This window comes from Equus caballus, chromosome 22 (genome assembly GCF_041296265.1).
Source record: "Equus caballus isolate H_3958 breed thoroughbred chromosome 22, TB-T2T, whole genome shotgun sequence".
Taxonomy (NCBI): Eukaryota; Metazoa; Chordata; class Mammalia; order Perissodactyla; family Equidae; genus Equus; species Equus caballus.
Window position 1 is genome coordinate 39,721,926 of NC_091705.1, and position 18,317 is coordinate 39,740,242.

General features: G+C 56.0%; 1 protein-coding gene across 5 annotated transcripts in view; it reads right to left on the bottom strand.

Moving 5' to 3' along the window:
- RIPOR3 (RIPOR family member 3) overlaps positions 1-17,473 on the bottom strand; it is a 74,612-nt gene extending 57,139 nt beyond the window's left edge. The window contains exon 1 of one of the 5 annotated variants that reach the window (XM_070246947.1): positions 17,158-17,473. Coding sequence is in view for 3 of the 5 variants with exons in the window: in XM_023626743.2 (XP_023482511.2) it covers positions 16,170-16,172 (3 nt within the window). In the remaining 2 variants the exon portion in view is untranslated. Of the gene's footprint in view, positions 1-16,169; positions 16,976-17,157 lie in introns of those variants that run through there. The other 4 variants (XM_070246944.1, XM_023626743.2, XM_001487915.6 and 1 more) reach the window with 4 other exon arrangements.
- Between the last annotated feature and the right edge of the window lie 844 nt (positions 17,474-18,317).

Sequence of the window (18,317 nt, forward strand, 5' to 3'; positions counted from 1 at the left end):
CTGTTGACAGAGACTGAGCTGTGATGGAGGCTCTGACGCCGAGTCCGTGGGACTTTGTCATGGCCGCTGGACTGGAATGGGAGGACAGTTCCACACTCCATCACCCGGGAGTGTCTCCCGCAGCACATTCACACAACCGCCACTGACAAAGTCCAGGATAGTTTCTGTAAAGGCAACAGTTTGAAAACGATTCCTGTGCTTCCCTCTCTGCCTTTCTGGTAAGCAGCCCCTCCCCGCCGGGTCCTCAGACATCCCTCTGCCTGGGGAAGGCGTGGATTCGTGCAGAGGATACAGAGCAGGACCAGGCCGTGTTCAGCTTCTCATCATCAAGAGAGATTTTGCCACCACACAGGAGACGGAAAAGCCACCACCGTGAGAAAACTCACTTTTTGTTTTTTGCTGAGGAAGACTGGCCCTGAGCTAATATCTGTGCCCATCTTCCTCTACCTTATATGTGGGATGCCACCACAGCATGGCTTGACAACCAGTACCACGTCCGCACCCGGGATGCGAACCTGCAAACCGCAAACTTAACCACCACGCCACCAGGCCAGCCCTGAGAAAACATTTTTAAAAAGTCCTTTAGCCTCCAATTAACATAGCAGGGACACAGAACTTCCCCAAATTGTCCAGAAAGTAGACATCTCCCTCCACCCATGACCCTAGGCTTGCTGTCTGTGGCAGAAGGAGCATCGCACAGAAGAAGGGAGAACATCCCTCTGCCCTTCCCCTCAGCTTCCGCCCGGAGAGGACCATGGCTTGGAGGAGGGCAGTGGTGAAGGGTATGGACTCAGGGGCTACCTGGGTTCAAATCCCAGCTCCGCCACTTACTAGCTGTGTGACCATGAGCAAGTTAGTTCACTTCTCTGTGCCTGAGTTTTCTTGTCTGTAAAATGAGACTAAGAGTACCTCCTCCTGCGTTGCTGTGAGTATGAAATGAGTTAACATGTGAAGTGCCTAGAAGAGACTCCATGCCACACGTCAGCTGCTTCCATTTGTTGGTGTTTTTATATAAGGAGAGTCGGCCCCAAAGGCAGGAGTGTGCGCTGATCCTCTGGGGGCTGGAGGAGGAAGCCGCCATGAGACCACCACCCACCATTTAGGGGTGGGGAACCTGGAGCCGGTTGAAAGGAAGGAAGCCCCGATGTTCCACTGCCCTGGCTACGTCGTGTCCCCCCACGTCCAGGATGGGGCTCAGCATGTTCCTACTCAGGTGGGGGACACGTTGTTAGGGCGAGGGGCAGAGGGGCAGCAGGGACTGGCGGTGGACGGCCAGACGCAGTGGAGCAGGGGGTCTGAGCCACGGTGGGGGCAGGTCGTCAGGCAGGGCTCCAGGCCCAGGGCAGGAGTCCTTCCAGCCGCAGCTTCGGCCACAGACGCCAGAAAGGCGCGCGGCGATGCGGGCAACAGGTGTGGCTGGGGTCCCACCCCCGCCTCCACTGGGGAGTCTCATCATCGTCACAGCCCAGGACACACAGACCCCGTGCCGTCCTAGCGAGGGCTGAGGGGGGAGCAGCGGGATCTGAGACTAGCATTACCTAGAGGCCTAAGGACTGGATCCGATTAAATTGAGCAGATTAGACTAAATCTGGTGTTTTTCCTTGTTGCCCAAGGATGGGTTTGTGAGAAATCTCAGATCGGTTACAGGAAATAAAGAAAAGACATTTTCTCTGCATACGCGTGTGACAGTGAGGAAATGCGCAGCCCTGTGGGCCACCAGGACGGACACTCCTGTGGGCGGAGCCACGCCTGTCCCCGTCAGCTCTGTCTGACACGTAGGGGGCACTCGGTAAATGTGCACAGAGTCAGAGAACGCGAGGGTCAGTCCTGACTGTGTGTGTGGCGGCTGGGCGGCCAGGGGGCAAGAGCTCTTTTCTCGGCTCCCTCGGGGTGGGGCACAGGCTTGGCAGTAGCCCCAATTGGCTTCAAACCCAGGCTCGGCCCCTGGGGTGGGCAGCTTCTGACGTGGCCCCCAGAGACCCATGCTCTCCTTGGAGTGTGAGCGGACCCGTGACGTGCTTCTAACAGATGGAACACGGCAAAAGTGGTGGGGCGCCGTGTCCAGGATGAGGTTATAGAAGACAGTGACTCCACGCTCTACACACGCACATGCTCACACACGTGTGTGCACATACACGTACATGCACACACACGTGCACACACACACGTATGCATACACCCCTTCTTGGCCCGCTCACTTTGACCCAGCAAGCCGCCATGCTACAGAGGCACACGTGGCTAGGGACGGAGGGCCCAGAGGGCCTGAATCCCACCCACGTCACTGAGTGAGTTCAGACGCGGATCCTGCCTCGGTTGAACTCGAAATGACTGGAGCCCCCAACACCCGGATGGCAGCCTGAGAGACCCTGAAGCAGGGGACCCAGCCAAGCCAAGCCTGGGCCCCCAACCGGCAGCAACTGTGAGGTCACAAACACGTGGGGGTCATGTGTTATGAAGCAAGAGACAGCTAGCACAGCCCCTCATTGGCTCTGGGCCTGTGAGCCTTTGCTTAGCCTGTATGCGTGGACCCTCACCTGAAAATGGGCATAGTCATAGCACCTCCCCACTCATAGGCTCATTGATAGGACCAAGAAAATGAATGAATGGATGACTGAATGAATGGGACCATTGGCTGGAGCAGTGTGAAGATCACAGAATCAGGAAATGAAACCCGAGGGGTCGGTCAGGATGCGGCTGTGAAGAGCCCTCACTGAGCAGCTGCCACAGGCCAAGTCCCCGGGGAAGGTCCCTCCCCCAGGGGAAGCCCTACGGCCCTCCTCACTTTGCCCCAGCCAGTTCCTCCTGGGGTTTCCGAGGACCAGCCTACGGCCAGGACACCCAGCATCCTTTGCCCTCCACTCGGCCACCCCCACGCTGCGTTCTTCCGTCCCTTCATCATGGAATATGTTCCCCAAAAGCTGGCCGGGCTTGGCGCCGTGGAGACAGACAAGCCGTTGGCCACAGCACTGATAGCTCCAGAAACTGACGCTTGTGGGAGAGCCCCTGCCAGCTGGCACGAAAAGCACGGCCTGGCCACGGCTCCCAGGCAGTCCGTGCTGGGGGTGATGGGGACAAGGGGAGGGGTCAGGCTCAGCCTTCACCTGGTAACAGACCCCTGACTCCGAGTCAGCAGCAGAGACTGTCGACCTGGATGCACATCACAGGCCCTGGGAGCCTTAACATCAGGATGTCCAGGGCTCCCCGCCCCAGGTCTACGTGACCCCCAAACTGAGCTGGACCTGCCATGCTGCCCACCTCTGACCCGGAGGCTGTGCTCAGACTCGACACTTTCCCCACCCACCACCCACCACCGCAGGCTTGCGTGCCCGCAGAGGTGCACGTCTGGCCCCCCTCTCATGCGGAGTAGGAGCCACCTGAGCAGAAGGGCCACATGGCCATTGTCCATCCTTCCTCCATCCTAAGGTGGCTATGTGAACCAGATCCTTGATGTCCACAGGCGGAGAGACCGGTTGCCAGCCCACGGGCAACTCCCCTGTAGTGGGGCGTGGTTTGGGGGTAGCCCCAGCCTTCCTCCTGGGTCCCCCCCACTCCAGCTGACCCCACAGCTTCTTGGATGCTGGGTACACGGCTGCCCAACCTGGGTGACAACCAGCATCAGCACTGGCCCCCCAATTGCCCTGAGGGACGGGCCCTAGGAGAAGGTTCCTGCCCTGTGTGCATCGGGCAAGTCGGGAGCCTGGCCCCAGACCCCCAGCCAGAAGCTGCCGTCCACTCCTCTCTTGTCCCGGGCCTTGGCCCTTCCATGTGCACCACCAGCGCACCACGCCACGTCATCGTCATGACGACAAGGCTGGAATTAATGAGAACTCGCTCTGTGCCCTTAGCTCAGGGAGTCCCTGCCAGCCCCAAGGAGGTTCCGTCACCATCTCTGTTCTACAGAAAAGCAATCCAAGGCCTGGCCGGCCCGCGGGGGAGGCAGGACGTGAACGCAGGCAGTTGGCGTCGGATCAGCGCCCTGGGCCACGTGTCTGGCTCCTACAAACTCGCCAGCCCCCCGGCCCCCCGCGAGGTTCTGCAGGCTGGATGTGTCCTCAGGGGAGCCCCTGATCTCCCCGGGGGCCTCCCGCCTGCTGGCTGGCGAGGAGAAGGCGCCTGGCCCTCCCTGCTGACAGAGCAACTATTTCCTGGCCCCAGAACCCCAGTTGTTGGAAACGACAACCTCTCGTTCCAGACTCTGAGCCCAGGGCTCCAAGGCTCCTGCTCGCACGCCTCCCGTTAGCCAAGCCTGCGATTCCACGGCCGCGACAGGCGTGCTCGAAGGCGGACCACGTGCCCCCTCTGGCCGCACATTCACCATCCCTGTCAGGCCCCGACCACCCGCCAGGCCCGCCCGCCCCTCACCGTCAGAGCATCAGCCTCACCCCGCCAGGGACTTCGCCAGGCCCAGCCCCAGAAGTCGGGGCTTGCAAACCCGACAGAGTGAATCACTCTGCAGACATTTAACAGCGTTGTCTGGATGACGAATAAATCACACCTTAATGGACCAGTTCTCGATTTGTAGCCCCAAGTCAAGACTCCTCAAACATTGCCAGATGTCAGGGATGAAAGGCACGCCTCCGGTGCGCTGACAGCGCGGGAGAGCCGGGCACGCCGATCTGCGGGAGAACGCACCTTCGTGTAACCGCGATCGGGACAGGATTCCTCTCTCCCCCTTTTTAGAGCCTCTTTGGGGCAGATGTATCTGGAGAGAGCCCAGGTCTGGAGAGGGCACCCCTCAGACGGCTGGGATTCTGGGACAGAAAGCACGGCGACTCTAACTCCGGGGTTGGCACTGGAGGGTCTTGAAACCGTGCTTGCTTTGGAGTCTGAACCCCAGATTTGCTGTTTACCAGCCGTGTGATCTGGGACAAGTCCGTCCACCTCTCTGGGCCTCAACCAGAGGTACTCAGAGAACCCACTTCACAAGATCGTGGAGACGGGAAAACGGGGGCAGGAATGACAGGAACTCAGAAAAGTGCGGGCACACGGTCCGTGCTGCATAAATCCTGCAGTCAGAGGAGTGTCGATAACAGCTAATATTTATCAGGTGGTGTCGCGAGTTGACCAGAGTCCCCTCAAATTCATGTCTATCCAGAGATTTAAACGTGACCTTATTTGGAAACAGAATCTTTGCAAATGTAATTAGTGAAGACGAGGTCACAGTGGATCAGGGTGGCCCTAAATCCAATGACTGATGTCCTTGCAAGAGGAGGAGGGGACACAGGGAGGAAGGTCCCGTGGAGGCGAGAGACCAACTGCTCATTCATTCGTTCACTCATGCAGGGCCAGCCCGACGGCCACGGGGCGGGGAGCGGGGCCAGCGTGAAGGGAGCAGGAGCCCCCTGGCCTGCTGGATACCCTCCAACAGTCCCGGAGGTCATCCCTGGATTGACCCCCTCCAGGTTTTCGACAATGGCTGCTGAGCAGGAGGGTGGGGAGAGGGGCAAAAGACAGTCAAAACGCGCTTCCGATGCAGCCCCACCGCAAAGATCCCTGCCCGGGCCACCGGGTTTTTCCACCAGGAAATGGGAACAGTTCTTCTGAGTTTCTTCAACCCTTGTCCCAAGATGCAAAAATGTCAGAAATGTGCAAGGGCCCTCTCTGGCCACAGAGGACACTGTATCTTGCCCCCGAGGTCCATTTCCTGCCCGGGGCTGAGCGTCAGAGTGAAGCACACTGTGGGCTCCTGCCGAGCCGCGTGCTGGCCGTGGGGCGAGGGGCAGGCCCTCCCCTCTCTGGGCCCCGGTTTTCTTGTCTGTAAAATGGTGCTGACAATGCCCCGTCCATCATCTCACAGACTCCAGCTGCAGCAGATGCCACACCCGCAGGTAAGGTCGCAGCCTCTGTGCTCCCTGAGGGGTCAACAACGTGAGAAATGGGTCCCTCCATCTCCCTCCCCCAGACCCAACTTTATAACAAGTGGACGTGGCCCTGTCGGTCACTCCATCTGTATTCACTCGGCGCCAACTGCGTGCACGACGCTGTGCCAGTTTCTGGGAGGACGTATACAACGGTTAACCCTCGAGATCAACAACGTCAGCAACAGCCACCACTGACCGAGCGTTCGCTGGTCGGAAGCATTTCGTGCTCTGCCGCGTTTAATTCTCACAACAAACCTGCACGATACATATCATCAGAACCCCCTTTTTTTTTTTTAACAATTTTTTTTTTTAAGATTTTATTTTTTCCTTTTCCTCCCCAAAGCCCCCCGGTACATACTTGTATATTCTTCGTTGTGGGTCCTTCTAGTTGTGGCATGTGGGACACCGCCTCAGCGTGGTTTGATGAGCAGTGCCATGTCCGCGCCCAGGATTCGAACCAACGAAACACTGGGTCGCCTGCCGCGGAGTGCGCGAACTTAACTCGGCCACGGGGCCAGCCCCAGAATCCCCATTGTTGAGAGAAAACGCAGTTCAGAGGGCATACGACCTGCCCAAGGCCACACAGTTAGGTGGGACGCCCTTCACCCTCTGCAGACGCTGCTGCCGGCAAGGACCAACAGCCCCGCGGGTGACCGGCTCCTCCCACAGACGTGACATTCCTAATGCGAGCTTGTATTTCTCATGCCCGACACAGGGTCAAACGCTTCACACCGTTTCATCGCCGAGACCTCCCGAGACCCTCCTGAGAAGTTGTTGCCATTATTATTATTATTATCCGACTGTTATTATATCCGACGGGGAGGTGCAGGGGGTTATGTGAGCAGGAGCGCTAAGAACTTAGGACCCAAATCCAGTCTTCCTGACCCACATTTAAGGTTTTGCCCTCTCAGATCGTAGCTGGGTACCACAGTGCTAAATCCGTGCAGAGACAGCCAAGGGTGTTGGAGCCGAGATCCCAGGGGGCTTCCTGGAGGAAGAGGATCACAACGAATGGGCAGAACCTCCGTGGCACAAATTTCCTCTCTCCAGACCACCTCAGGGCGTTTGCCAGGAACCTGGGGGCTGGATGGCCCTGGCCCCAACCTTCTGAAACTCACCCCGGGGTGCCTCGCTCCCCTGAGGGATTCGAGAGGAATCTGTCCTGCCAGGCTTGGGGAGAGCCCCACCCCACCCCACAGGCCCGTCTGCATGCCAGGCCAGGGCTGGCCCTTCGCCCGCACGCCTCTCATTCTGCAGGCCCCAGGAAGGAAAGTGCAGAGCCAAGGTTATCGTGGAGTTCACAAACCTTGGCAGGGGGGTGGGGTGGGGTACGCAAAGCCAGAGATTATTCAATGCAGCATTATTTACAATCACAAAAGACTGGAACCTACCCCATGTCCATCACCAGGGGACCAGGTTAAGATACGTGGGCACAACCACGTACGACTCAAGTGTCAGCAGAGGCAGAGGGGAGGGTGGCGCGTCAACACTGAAGGCTGACGTTTGCACAGGACATGACACGTGCTCAGGGCCTCTCCCAAGCACAGGGACTCCTTTGATCCTAACATCGCTCTCAAGAGGAGTGGCCACTACCATCACTGTAAAATAAGGAAACTGAGGCACCCGGAGGTCGAGTCCCGAGCCCAAAGCTCGCGGCTGTAAGCGGCAGAGCTGGGATTCCGCGCAGGCTGTGGGCGTCAGCAGCCCGCTCGGATCCATGCTGCCGTCCGGCCACCCGGCTTCACCGTCTTGTCCAGGGTCCCTCCGCCAGGACCCCCCTGGAACCCCGGAAAGAAGAGAAGCAGACAGACAACCCTCAGCGCTTCCCACCCTGCGCCGGCCGGGGAGCAGGTGGAATTAGCAGAGAAGTGACGGAACCTCCGCCATCTGAGTCGGATGCTGGTCGCCCAGACGCTGGGGTAGCCAGCTTCGCCCCACACTCAGTTATGGCCAGCGGGGCCCACTGATTATTTTCGTAGCCTTTCCTGGAGTCATGACGAGGAAAACTGAAGGATCCGCACGACCCCTTTCATCACGAACAGCCAGGTTTCATGGTTGGGGGTGGAGGAAGGAAAGAAAAGCCACTTTTTTCCCCACTTAGAGCTGATCAACAGAACGCAAGCCTGGGCAGCCAGCGTGTTGGTGTTGAGAAGAGCTGTTCTCAAGCAGAACTAATTGGCAACAGAAATGGAATTTTCCCCCCCAAAAAGTCCAAACATGCTCCATCCTTGGGAATCACCCTTCGGAATAGGTATTCCAGACACGCCGTGTGCACCGACGCTCGCACGGCCATTGGCCTCACACGGACAAGGCCAGAGGCGGCCTGTGCTGGTCGCCACCCAAGCCGGTCAGCCTGTTTCTCAGTCCTGTGGTCACAAAGGTCAATGGTCCAAGCCAGCCCAGCCTGGAGTGCACATGTGCCCACCCGTTGCCCAGCAACACGTCTCCCTCCCAGGCACAGCAGTTGGCTTTGGGGCAGAATTGGTCCCCCTTCCGCTCCGGGGATGGGCCCTGGCAGGCTCAAGCCAACGAGCATATTCCAGGGATGTTTCAGGAACGGGCATCCAGCTCGACAAGAAACAATAAGACACAAGAAAAAAGCACTTAATGAGGCTGCTGGAAAAGAGAGCTCTTGCCATTTTAGAGGTACAGAGAAGTGAAGTAACCTGCCCGAAGTCACACAGCACGGTAGTAAGAGATCCAGGATTTGAATCCAAGTCCGTAGGACTGAGGAGCTTGCGACACTTCATGGCTTGGCTCTATCCAGAGGTGACATAAACTCCAGAGGAAGCCAGACGAGCTGGAGTCAAACCCAGCTCTGCCATTTACTATCTGTGTGATTTTGGGCAAGTCACCTAACCTCTCTGTTCCTTAGTTTCCACATCCGTGAAGTGGGGCTAGTAAGAGGACTTCAGTTTGTGGGGTCTGAGGATTGCATGAATTAGCAGCAATTGGTGGAAAGTGCACGGATCAGTGCCTGTGACAAGGTCAGGATCGGCCCTCCCACCACCACACGGCTCTGCCTCACGGTAAGAACCAGACTAAACCATGGCGGTCAGAGGGCGGGAAGGAGAGGTCGATGCTGCAGGGCAAGGTCTTTCTTCCCCACTCTGTGTGTTCCTTCCTGTAGCACAGCTGCCAGGCTCCTTCGCTGCAGGAGCAGCCATACGACAAAGATGTGCGACAGCACGAACCCACGGCCTGTTCAAGGCTTTCAGATATTCTCAGACCTGGAGACACAGTTAATGGCAGCCAGGCCTGTCTGTGATGGTGGCAGGCGAGGTCCAGGGGAAATTCTACTCATTCAAGCGGCAAAAAGTGAGACATATGACGCTATGTGGTGGAAGGTTTTGTGAGAATTGGTACAGCCACATAGGAAAATAGTTCAGTATATTATTTCATATTCCCCACGACCCAGCAATTTCTACCCTGGCTGCACCTCTGACACACATGCCAGCATGTAGGTACTAGGACAGGTGCAAGAACACTCAAAGCTGTACCGTTTGTGAGAGCAAACAGACCAGTGGAAACAACCCAAATGCCCATAGACAGGGAAAATGAACTCTGGTACAGAGTGGAATAGTATGCAGCAGTGAAAATGAATGGTCAACAAGCTATACGCAACCACGTGGATGAATTTTAGAGATAAAAGGCTTTCTGAAAACACAAGTGCCACAAGAGAACATACAGTATCTTGTTGTAAAGTTCAAAAATAAGTAAAAGTAATAGCATATTATTTGGGCATATACATGTAAGCAATAAAAGTATTTTTTTTAATCAATGGAAAGCAGGATGATGAAAAAGTTCTGGAGACGGATGATGGTGATGGTTGCACGACATTATAAAGGTACTTAATACCACTGAACGGTATACTTGAAAATGGTTAAAATGGTAAATTTTACATTATGTATATTGACCACAGTTTTTGGAAAAGCAAGAGAAAGATGGCAGCATCCACCGCACATAAGGAGCACAGAGGTGGATAACATGATGGTCAAAGCTGTCGTGCTCAGACTGGGGGGTGGGTCCAGGTGTCTTTTATTGCATAAATACAGGCATACTTTAGAAATAGTGCAGATTCGGTTCCAAACCACTGCCATAAAGTGAGTCACGACACGTCCTGCTTTCCCGTGCAGACAAAACTTATGTTGACACTATCCTGCAGTCTTCTAGGTGAGCGAGAGCATTATGTCTAAAACAACAATGTGCATACGTTAATTTAAAAATACATTATTGCTAAAAAAGTGCTAACCACCCCCTGAACCCTCAGTGCTGACAGACCGGCTGGACACGGCCTGGCCACAAACCCTCGGTTTGTAAAAAACACAATATCCGCGAAGCGCATAAAGCAAGGTCCTCCCGCGACACAGTGCGAGGGTCGGGTGGAGGGGCGAGGGGCCTCTCAGGCGCCCCTTTCACTGTCCCGACGAGACCGTGACTCATCCATCCACCTGGGGCCACGTCCTGAGGTCTGAGGAGACCTCGGGATTTGGGACCAGGACCCTAAGGAGGGGCTCGGCCGTCCCCTCTGCTGTTGGCAGGGCACGAGCCTATTTGGTCCCTGGTGGGTGGGGTGTCGGATGTGGCCTTCGGAGGAAGCACACAGCCACCCACGCGTCCACCCGCGGGGTCCCCCCCGCCCCTTCTGCCCGCGGAGAGGGTCTGGCTGGCGGCGCGGGGCACGCTCTTCCGTGGAGGTTTCAGCTCACGGGATGACACGGCAACACGTCAGAATCCACGTCCCATAATCTGCCTGACCCCCGAGCCCACCCGACACAGACGAGAGGGGTGAGCACCGGGCCAACGAAGGGCCGGAACTGGGCCTGGGCTGGGCAGGGGAGCCCCTCCCGTGGTCCACCAGCCACATTGGTGACGCACAGCCCCACAGACTCTCGTCGTTACACGAGCAGCCGGGCACGTCTCGAGTTTGCACGGCCTAGTGAACCTGGCGTTTATCAGTGAGAGGCGGTGTGGGGCTGGCAGCCCCCAGCTACCCTAATGCAGGGCTCTCCCAAACAGTCCGGCTGCCTCGTCACCCTTGGCAACACAGCAAAGCAAATATTTCCACAAGTAGTGAGTGCCTACTCTGTGCCAACCAGCATTTATTGAGTGCCTATTATGGGATGCAGCACTGAACGACAGGCAAAAAAAAAATCGCTGCCCTCAGGAAACTCACATTCTAGTAGAGGACATCAAGGAAAGAAAAATATATAGTATGTTGGATGATGACAAGTGGTCAGGAGAGAGCCATGTGGAGATCTGAAGAGTGAGTGTCCCAGGCAGGGGGAGATCAAGTGCAAAGGCCCTGAGGCAGGACTGTGCCTGGCACAACTAAGAACAAGTGTGGCAAGGGGCGGAGCAGGGGAGATGAGGTCTGGATGCCACAGGGCCTTGTGGGCGTGGCGACAACTTTGCTTTTTACTCTGGGTGAGGTGGGAGCCGGGGCTCGGGGGAAGAGGGTGTCCTGAGCAGAGGAGAGACAGGACCCCACTGGCTGCAGGTGGAGAACAGACCGGCAGAGAGGCAAGAGGAGAAGCAGAGACAACAGCGAGGAGGCAGCTACAACAGTCCAGAGATGGAGGCCATGCGGACCAGGGTGGGGCAGAGGAGGTGATGGGAAGCCGTCAGCTTCCAGATACAGGTTGAGGGGAGAGGCCACAGAATTTCTTTTTTACTGAAAAGTGGAAGCAGCTGGGCTCTCCTTGTGTGTTTTGGAGTCAAGAAAGTTCGAGACCTGCTTAGAAAGCAGAGATGTGGTTATCAAAACAGATCCTGTCTTACAAACTGCTGGGACTTCCGTTACACAGGCTCAGAAAGGAATGGTTTCGCTCCACGCACAAGAGGGCAAACGCCCAGGACACATTGCCAGGGGAATAAAGGACGATGCAGAATCGAAGGAAAGAATGATCTTTTTTTTTTTTTTTTTTGAGGAAGATTAGCCCTGAGCTAACTGCTGCCAACTCTCCTCTTTTTGCTGAGGAAGACTGGCCCTGAGCTAACATCCATGCCCATCCTCCTCCTCTTTATATGTGGGACGCCTACCACAGCATGGTGTGCCAAGTGGTGTCATGTCTGCACCCGGAATCTGAACCAGTGAACCCCCGGCCGCCGAAGCAGAACGTGCGCACTTAACCGCTGTGCCACGGGGCCGGCCCCAAGAATGATCTCATTTTTGAAAGTTAAAATTACAAAAAAAGAAAAATATGAAAATGAGTGCTGGATGCTCTGGAGGAAGAGCCGCCTGCCTCCTCACAGGGTCCCGGGGTCGGGAAGCCCTGAGATGGAAACTCGGGATCGCCCTTCCTACCGTGTGAAATAAAATAATAAGAAAACCCATTTTTAGTTCTTTCTAAAATTCGCTGTGGGCGTGGCTCCCTCCTGGCCATCACAGATGCACTTCCCTTAGCCAATGTCCCCACCTGGGCCTCCTCCTCGGCCTCGACTGGAGGAGAGGCAGAACTTGGGAATGAGAAATATTTTCCTCTCGTGCTTGCTGGCTTGCGAGAACTGGAAAGGGCCCACCTGGCTCCCAGGGTTTCTAAAAATAGAAAGTTGTCTTAACTTTCCTATAGGTTTGGCTCAGCTGTTCCTTCTACTCGTTCCAAGACGCCGTTTCCATTAGAGAATCGCGTGCCGCACGTGAGAATAAAGGATGACAGGAGTGAGACCTGACATGAAATGGAATCAACAAGGAGCTGCCACTGCGACGAGCGTGTGGAGACGGAGAATGCGACGAAGAGCGAGGCCCAGGGCCCTGGTCGCTGCCGGAGGTGGCGCCCGGATGCTGCCGGCGCAGGCAACATCTTCCATCCCCGACCCGACCTCTGCATCCTTCCAACGCCCAGAGCGGGAGGGGGGGTGGACTGCAGGTTTGTTCAGTTGAGAGGAGGAAGTCTGGGGCTTTGTGTCCAAGGCCCCAATGCCCAGAGTTTGACTCCCTTTGGGTGATGGCTGGGGAGGGTCCATAATAGCATTTCCGAGACCCTGGGCACAAGGGTCCTATATGCTATGGGGCCAGTGCTGCGCTGGTAAAGGCTTAGCAACCAGCTGTCCAGGGACAAGCGTGTGTGTGTGTGTGTGTGTGTGTGTGTGTGCGCGCGCACACAGGTGTGCATGTGTGTCCATACAAATATATGCACATACCCACGCACACGCATGCACACATACATACTCAGGTTTGCTATGGACTGCATTGACGTAACGGATGTGTAGCACGCAACTTACAAACAAAAATAAAAGTTACAATACCCCTTTTGTAAATTTAATGTGATCAACTGATTCGCGCAGAACGATATTGTTGATCTTTGCCCCCAACTCTTGTATCTGCTGTCACCCCATGGTTATAACTGGCGAACGAGGGTGGCTCTTCAGGGACGCCGGTTGACATTTTCCTCCACTCTGAGGAGTAAGACGAAAGCGACGCCACAGAGAGTGACGTCGGAGCTTGACTCGTGTGCCACTGACGTGAGCAGCTGCCTGGACTTTTGGTGCTGTTCACAATGGAAAGCTACAGAGGCGACACGCTTCTATGTTTAATCTGCGTCATTAACTTTTTCTGCCTCACTTTCCCAGCTAGACAGTCAACAAAACAATAAATCGAGCCCTGAGCGGTCTGTTTGCCAAATCCCACCTATAAATACTTCCACCGTGGCTGACTGCAGGCTACCAGCTTGAAGTTGCTAAAAAAGGAATTGGGAAGAGATGCGCGACAGCAACCGCTATAGAGCATTTCCACCGGACAGTTACAACAGGTGCAAATAACCTCAGGAGCACAGGTAATAGCAGAATGTAGTTTAAAAAACGGGCAGTGCTAGGGGCCGGCCCCCTGGCCTGGTGGTTAAGTTCAGTGCGCTCCACTTCAGCAGCCTGGGTTCGGTTCCCAGGCATGGACCTACACCCCTCGTCAGTGGCCATGCGGAGGCAGCGTCCCACATACAACACAGAGGAAGACGGGCACAGATGTTAGCTCAGGGTGAATCTTCCTCAGCAAAAAAAAAAGAAAAGTAAAGAAAGTGATGAGTTTTGAGTACTTATTCCCTTTGTTTTTAATGTAATTTAATTATAAGTTTATGAAGTTTAATTTTTAACAACGGCTCTGTTTGACAACCAGTTCACCGAATTCCTGCAAATTTGACAATGGGCTTTCGTGTGACAGTACATGCTGGCTGCTGCATACCACAGCGTAGGGACCACCGGCAAAGCATGCCCTGACTTGGGGAGGACGGGTTCCCTCCACCTCTGCCCGGGACCCAGAGCAGCTGGCACTGTAAAGGGGGAGCTTCGGGAGAGCTCAGGCCGGGCAGTGGCAACAGAGCAGATTCTCCGAGTGGCCTTGGGGACAGAGGCAAGAGGAAGCAGGAGAGGACGAGCAGGACGAGAGAGCAGTGTGTGAGCACAGGTGAGACCCCCGTGGGAGCCCCCCACAAAGAACTGGGACGCTGGCGGGTGCTGAGCGTCCACGGACCAGAAGGTGAGGGCTCTGTATCCAGCGGACATCTGGGTTAGGTCACTCCACACAGAACCTAATGCGAGCCCGGCCGCACTCTCAGCGATTCCTTAGGTCTTTCAGAAGCTCTCGGGGTCCGGACCGCTACCTCGGAGGTCAGCGACGTGGCTCTGCAGGCCATCGGTCACTTCCTCAAGCCCACCTTGATTCCAGCCTCCTCTGGCATCTCCCTGACGTGCTGTGGGGCTCAGGGGGTGTCCTCTCTCAGACACCCTCCCCCCCCTAGAGCCTAAGTGCTCTCCCACTGGTCACAGAAAGTTAGAGCTGCAGAGACTTTCCAGATTTCCTGAAATAATCCCTTCGATTTACTGATGAGGAAACAGAGCCCAAGCAGAGGGAAGTGACTTGCTCAAGGCGACAAAGAGAAAAAAAAAAAATCAAGGGCAGAACCAGGCAGGGTGACCAACCGTCCCGGTTTTCCCAGGACTACAGGGGTTTCTGGGACAAGCTGACCGCCTTAGAGCTGGGACCACCGCTCAGGCCTCCACTCGAGCCCAAGGCAGAGAGCCTAAGCCAGTCCCCGAAAGGGAAGGAGGTCTGAGGAGCACAGAGCTGCTGCAGGATGGAATTTTCCAAGGGAGAGAAACAAGGCCACATCTGGGCACCGGGACCTCCGTCTCTGTGCAGAGGCCTGGCGCCAAGGGACTCCCCACCTGCCGCGGCCGCTGTGCCCTTCCCGGTCCTGGGATGCGACCCGCACCCTCCTCCTCAGTGCCAGGAAGACGACCGCTGAGCCTATCACATCTTATCTCTTGGCTGCTGCCACCGCAGCTGCGGGGACATCTATGCAAATAGCCTCCGAGAATTCCAATATGTGACTCCCCCAGGGAGGCGTGTGCAAAGCTCTCCGTGAGTTTCACAATTCTGTCTCATCCAGACGAGCAGTGGGGGCCCAGAATGATTTGAAACACATTTTTGAAAAGGCAAAATAAAATTGGAACGAAACCCAGCAGAGGCGTGTGCCACTCTCCCCACCCCCAGCTCTCTCCACCCCTGCCTCGCGTTAGCCCTCTGCTCTCACGCCCCAGGAGCCCCCACACAGGGCAGCGAAGACGGTAAACGGCCTTGGACACTTCACTGAAGCCAGGAGCCCCTGCCCGCCCGGACGGTGTGCCCCCACCCCGAGATGACGCGCAGTCCAATAGCTGAAGGCTGCTCGGCCTGTTGCTTCCTCCGTCCAACCTCTCTGCCTCCCTCCTACAGGCAATGCTCCCTCGACACCCACTCCTCCTTCACCCCTGCTTCCTGGGGTGCTCACAGAACACAGACTCCAGACTGCTGGAGGTGGAGAGGTTAGCAAAGGTAAAGTCGGGAGGACGGAGATCTGATTCTCATCTCTGCCACGGACCAGCTGTGTGACCTTGGGCAAGTCACTTCACTTCTCTGTACCTCCATTTGCTCAGTGTACAATAGGGATAATAATAATAACACCTACCCCACTGGGGGCTTGCAGGGGTTCCCTGAGCCAAAGCTTCATCAATACCTAGCACTGCGCCTGGCACACAGCCGACACACCAGAAATAGCAGTCACAGTAAAAGCCCCTTAAAGATCGCCTTGTTCAACCGCTCCATTCTAGAGATGGACAAATGGAGGCCCAGAGAGGGCAAAGAACTTGCCCAAGGCCACACAGCCAGTGACTGGGATCTCATCTCAGCCTCAGGGCAGGCCGCCTCCTGCTGCGGGAGCCCCAGGGTGGAATGAGAGGAAGCGCTGCCCTCCTCACGCCTGGCCTCCCTCTGGAGCCTGGTCTGCACGCACGCGGGCCCGCCAGCTGCATGCAGAACAGCTGTTTCGCACTCACCATCAAGCAGCGCTGGACGTTCAGGACCGAGTCATGCCTCCTCCTTCTTGGAGTAGCCCAGCTTCCTCAATCACCAAAGCCGGCGCGGCTCCCACCCGCCGGGGGCTCGAGGAGATGAGCTGGGACCCGGGAAACCGCCCCGCTGGCCCTGGGGAAGATCGCCCACCTCCGGAGCCGGCTGTCCCCCGTCCTCCTTGCGCTGCTGCGGGACGGCGCTCTGCCGGGCTCTGATACCACAGCCCAGCTCTTATCTGGCGGGTGTCAGGGTGCAGGCGGCCGTGGAGTCGGGGTTCCAGGAAGCCCGCCCGGGGCCCCGCTCGTCCCGGATGCTGCCTGCAGCTCTGGACGCAGCCGATTGCCTGTCAGTGTCACTCTGAGCTCCGCCAGGGAGAAGTCCATGCTGGCCCCCAGCAGGCGGGGGCCCCACCCCTGCACGTCCCACCCCCCACTCCCATCTTGGCAAGGGGACTGGGAAAAGGCAGCTAATTTCAAGTCCGCACAGCGTTTGTGGTCGTGTCCTGAACTCTCCACGGTTAATCACGGAGCATCTGATTTCTGCGTTGCCTCAGAGGGGGTGTGGGGATGCCTGGAAGTTTCTGTTTACTCCATTCTGCACGGGGCTGTGTGCTAATCACAAACAGACAGGGACGCAGCCCGTCCCTCCCTCCCAGGCCTCCGCTTCTTCTTACCTTGCCACTTTCGCGTCCCCCTCCCCTCACTGTCTCCCTTCCCTCCTTTCTTCCCTCTTTCCCATCTGTTCTCCCGCCGCAATCCCTTCCTCTGGCCCTGGATCCCCCAGCCCCCTCGTCCCCTCTGCGCCTCCCACTTCTAGGATGCAAATTGGCTTGGCCTTTCTCCTTCACATCTTTATGTTAGTGGTCAGCCTCTTTTACTGCCTTTTTTTCCTTTTTTACGACCTAATTATCTCAGGGCTTGCTCACCCCCACCCTGCCTCTGTTACATTTGTGTGTGTACGACTCCTACAAACCTGACGGTGCCTCTGAGTCAAGGGGTGTGGTCCAGTCACAATGCACGGCTCCTCCCGTCACCTCGGCACATCTCGGCTTAGGATTCTGCTCAGGGATGGACACAGGAACAAAGCCCCCATTGACCGCCGCCTTGGAGAGGCGGACCGTGCGGTGCCAGCCGGCCTGTTACACCTAGAGACGAATGTCCCTCTGTCCCCCTTGGCTCCCTTCCAGCCTGCGGCCGCTGCAGACAAGAAACCAGGAATAAACAGCCCCAAAGAACAGAAACCGACAACTCTCCCCACAGACACACACACACACACAGACACATACTCTGAATGGTAATTTGGCAAGACCTTTGAAAACCGGAAATGAGCACAGGCGGCCACCCAGAACATCACTTATGCACATGCATAGGGAGTCATGCAGCCAGAGGTTTGCTTAAAAAAAAAAAAAAAAAAAAAAGGTTTATCATAGGAAGCAATTGGAAATAGTTTAAATATCCATCAAATAATGACTAGTTGACTAGAGTGCAGAAGCGTCGTACTAATGTTTACCAGGCAGCAGTTTAAAAAGAGTGAGCTGCGTCTGTAACAACAGAGATGGGTCTCCAAGACCCGTGCTGCTGATGCTGAGTGGAAAATGGTTAGAATGATCCATTCCATATAACCCTGGCTGTGTACCTTTCCCCTCAACACACACGCACAATGAAACACTATGGAAACACATTTAAAGCCAGGAAAATCGTCCTAAAGGGTTTAAACCAAACTGAGTCGTTACCTCTGGGAAAGGGGGAGGCGCAAAGGTTTAAGGGCGAGCTCTCAACCTATAACCGTTTCATTTCGAAAAATGGAAATGGATTCGTCTATACCGTGTCCCAACCAGCTTCCTTCTCTAGGGACACCGCACCCCGCACGCAGAGAGAATGTCATCTACCCGCTTGCCTCCTTGGACTAACACAGAGGATTCTGTAATACGTCAGCGGAGAAAGACACGGCAGTCCCGAGGAGCGAACCCAGGAGCTCTGCACACGCTCCAGCTTGATCCCCTCCGGTTAGCTGTCTGGACCCCTGAGTGAACAGTGAGTTATTGGAGTGAGATTCCTCAGAGCAGGGGAGCCGTCCGAGTCACTCTCTGGTGGGCTCAGCTCTCCTGGAAATGAGGACAGCAGGTCTATACT